The 3,196-nt window shown below is 45.6% G+C and overlaps 1 protein-coding gene across 1 annotated transcript; it reads right to left on the reverse strand.

Annotated features, from left to right (window-relative positions):
* On the reverse strand, window positions 1–1,299 carry LOC147864478 (expansin-A10-like). The gene has a single exon (XM_087320338.1). The coding sequence runs from the start codon at window positions 1,144–1,146 to the stop codon at window positions 349–351; it is 798 nt and encodes a 265-aa protein (XP_087176464.1). The 5' UTR covers window positions 1,147–1,299; the 3' UTR covers window positions 1–348.
* Between the last annotated feature and the right edge of the window lie 1,897 nt (window positions 1,300–3,196).

Below are 3,196 nucleotides of genomic sequence, written 5' to 3' on the forward strand. Positions count from 1 at the left end.
GAAACCAAATCCAAAGAGAGGACGAATTAATTAATTAGATAGGGGAAGAAACGAATAGAGAAATGGTAGAAGTACATGGATCGAGAAATAGTGGTGCGGAACGTCTTTCCCATTTTGGGAGGAGGGACGTTGGGGTCCTTATTTTCCGATCAATGGGAAAGAGGTGGTGTGTGTTTACAAATGTGATGTGTGCCGGCCAGCCGGGCAAGCGGGCTGTTTGTTTGATATACATACAATATATATATATATATATATAAAACCAGCCTCAGCTCCGGTCATTTAAATGGGTGACCCGGACAGAAGAAAGCTTATCCGTGCATATAATTGGGCAAGTGCCCGGACATTTAATCAGAATTGGTCGCCCTCGAACGTCTGGCCGAAGCTCCACCCCGCCGGCGCCGCGTCGTACGACGTCAGCGTCCTGCCGTCGCTCGTGGTCACCGCGAACGACAGGCTCTGCCCGTCCAGCTGCGCGTTGCTCTGCCAGTTCTGGCCCCAGTTCCGGCTCATGGCCATCCACCCCGTCCGGGAGCCCTTGACGGACACTGCCGTCACGTCTCCCGCGCCGCCCACGTTGGTGATGAGCACCAGGTTGAAGTAGGAGTGGCCGTTGACGGTGAAGCGGATGCCGCCCTTCTTGGCGCAGGCCACGCGGCGGTAGACCACCGGCACGATGCCGCCGCTGTACACCCCGATCTTCTCGAACGCCGGCTGCGCCATGTCGAAGTGCTCTCGCGGAGGGTTGCACCAGCCGCCGGCATCGCTAGATTGGGCGGGGTTGGGCGGGCAGAAGTTGGTGGCGGTGACCACTACGCTGGAGGCGCCGCCGCCAACACACCACTTGGGATCGGCGGCGGCGTCGCACTTGATCTCGAAGCAGGCGCCGCAGCTGAGGCCGGCATTGAAGAGGGCGGTGCTGAGGGCGGCTGTGTCGGTGCCGTAGCCGGAGGTGTAGAGGTCTCCGTAGCCGCAAGCGCCGCCCATGGTGCCGGCGGCGTCGCCGCCGCCGTAGAAGGTGGCGTGGGCGGAGGTCCAGCTGCCGGGCAAGGATTGAGCGGAAGCAATGACACTGTGATGGAGTAGAAAGCAGGCTATGAAAGTGATGAAGATGAAGTGAGGAGGAATTAGGGCCATATGGTGTGCCATTAGAGATTCTTTCGTCTCACTACGGCCTAGGATCGACCTCAGAGCGAGGAGCTGGGAGGATCCTACGGCCGAAGATTAACACAAAAGGAACTCTACTGCAGAAGATTAACACACAAGGAAGACCCGAGGAAGGGGTTTGGATGAGATTTTAAAGCCTATGAGTTGTGAGAGGAAGAGGAAGGGGGGTTGATCCTTAATTTATAATGAGTGTGGTTTGCCAATGTTAGAAAAAAAAGAATAGAGGACAAGTGGTGAGTTAGAGAGGGGGCTAAGTGTCTTGATAGCCCCATTTGGGTGGGGCCGAGGGGGGTGGTGGTGGGGAACACTTCGACGATTGACTCTCAACACATCGGCTCATGGGCATATGGTCGTCACATTGAGGGCCATATGGGCACTCACTAACTAACTAGAGTGTGCCAAGTTGTTTCATGTCGGTTTTCCATTCACGAGTCTGAGTCGAGGTATTACAAGGACCCCCTTGTTGGGAAAGTAGTTAAGAGTATTACAAGGAGATCCTTACCTGGCAAAGTAGCCGCCATCATCTAATTTATTTATTTTTGGCCCAGATGGGGAGGGCAGGTGGTGGACCATATGTTTCCAGTTGTCCCCGTCCATATAATGTTTTTCGACATCATCATACAATGTATCTCATGTACATACGGAGTCTAGACTTTCACTAGGTACCTTTTGTCCCTACCCTCAACCTTTTGAACATGGTGTATGTCAGTCTTTTTGGTGACTTGTGTGGCTTCTACACACCTTTGCCCTACTTCAATATGGCCCACTTTACCAAGATGATAGAACTTATATATATATATATATATATAGCTCATGGTATATAGCTCACGAAACCTTATCATAATAGATGCACTAGGCTAATTGTCTCAATGTTTTATCATAACATTTTACCTTATTTTCAAACATCCTCACATGGTGTGTCAGTGCACCTTCAAAATCTTATCTGCTTTGACATGAATCTTGCAACTTTTTAAGGGTGGTTTAGGCAAAACTATGTTCTTTGTTACCATTTGACAATGCTAGAATTTATAACGAAACAATTGTATGAATGATGACTATTGTGTATCCTTGTTCACCATGGCCTGGTTTATTGTTTGGACCATCTTAGGGCTTACCAAATTAAATTATCCATTGTTAAGTAAGCATGGCAACCCAATGTCATAATCGGAGTTCAGTGTAAATAATACTTGTAATATTTATTCAACCTATTCAATTCACTACTCATAAGGCTCCATGTCCAACTCTAGAAAGGAGTAAGACTAGGTTGAATCTTAGACACTATTTGAGTAAAATTGGAATATTGGAAGTGGTTCACATTTTGTTTATTTCATGGTATAAGTTTTGCAATTTATGCTTCTAACATTACTTGAATTTTTGTTACAACTTAGAATCACATGGCCTCAAGTTACATAGATAACTTTGTGCATGTAGGTAAATACTTGAGATATTTTGGAGAACCAATTGCAATAACTACACTAGGAAATATCTCCATAAATGCAAGTATAACATAGTGGTAATCTTATAACATCACAAAAATATCGTTGTGTCGTGTGGTCCTTGAACATTTGCAACTTACATGTACTTGCACTAGAAGACCCTTTAATGATTGAATATGCAGACAAGAAATAATCATGGACTGTTCTACACATCATAACTTGACCATTCTAGACCAGTCACGAGCCCACTTTCACTGAAAACACTCAAATTGGGTCAGAAAACTTCACACATCCTCATAGATTGTGGTCCATATATAATCTTAGTATTCAAGTAGCAGAATGTTTTTGTTGGAACACAAAATTATGATGAAAACAAGGAAAAAATAGAAATGGGCATGAGACTTGAAAACATTTGATGGAGGTGTGCAACTATTAAAAATATTGGTGGCCAAATTAGAATATCAACATACAATTATATAAGCGATACACACAAAGTTGTAGGTCAAGTTGGAATAGTTCTAACACATCTTGTTTCACGAGATACACTAAAAGGCAAATGCACAAAGGAGTTCACTTAATCTAAATATTTTACGATA

The sequence above is a fragment of the Azolla caroliniana genome, unplaced genomic scaffold (assembly GCF_043228905.1).
Source record: "Azolla caroliniana isolate FFs.n. ecotype wild unplaced genomic scaffold, voAzoCaro1.0.p SCAF_5, whole genome shotgun sequence".
Lineage (NCBI taxonomy): Eukaryota > Viridiplantae > Streptophyta > Polypodiopsida > Salviniales > Salviniaceae > Azolla > Azolla caroliniana.

Coding starts and splice junctions, on each gene's coding strand:
- LOC147864478 (XM_087320338.1), bottom strand. CDS start 1,146: ATGGCACACCATATGGCCCTAATTCCTCCTCACTTCATCTTCATCACT.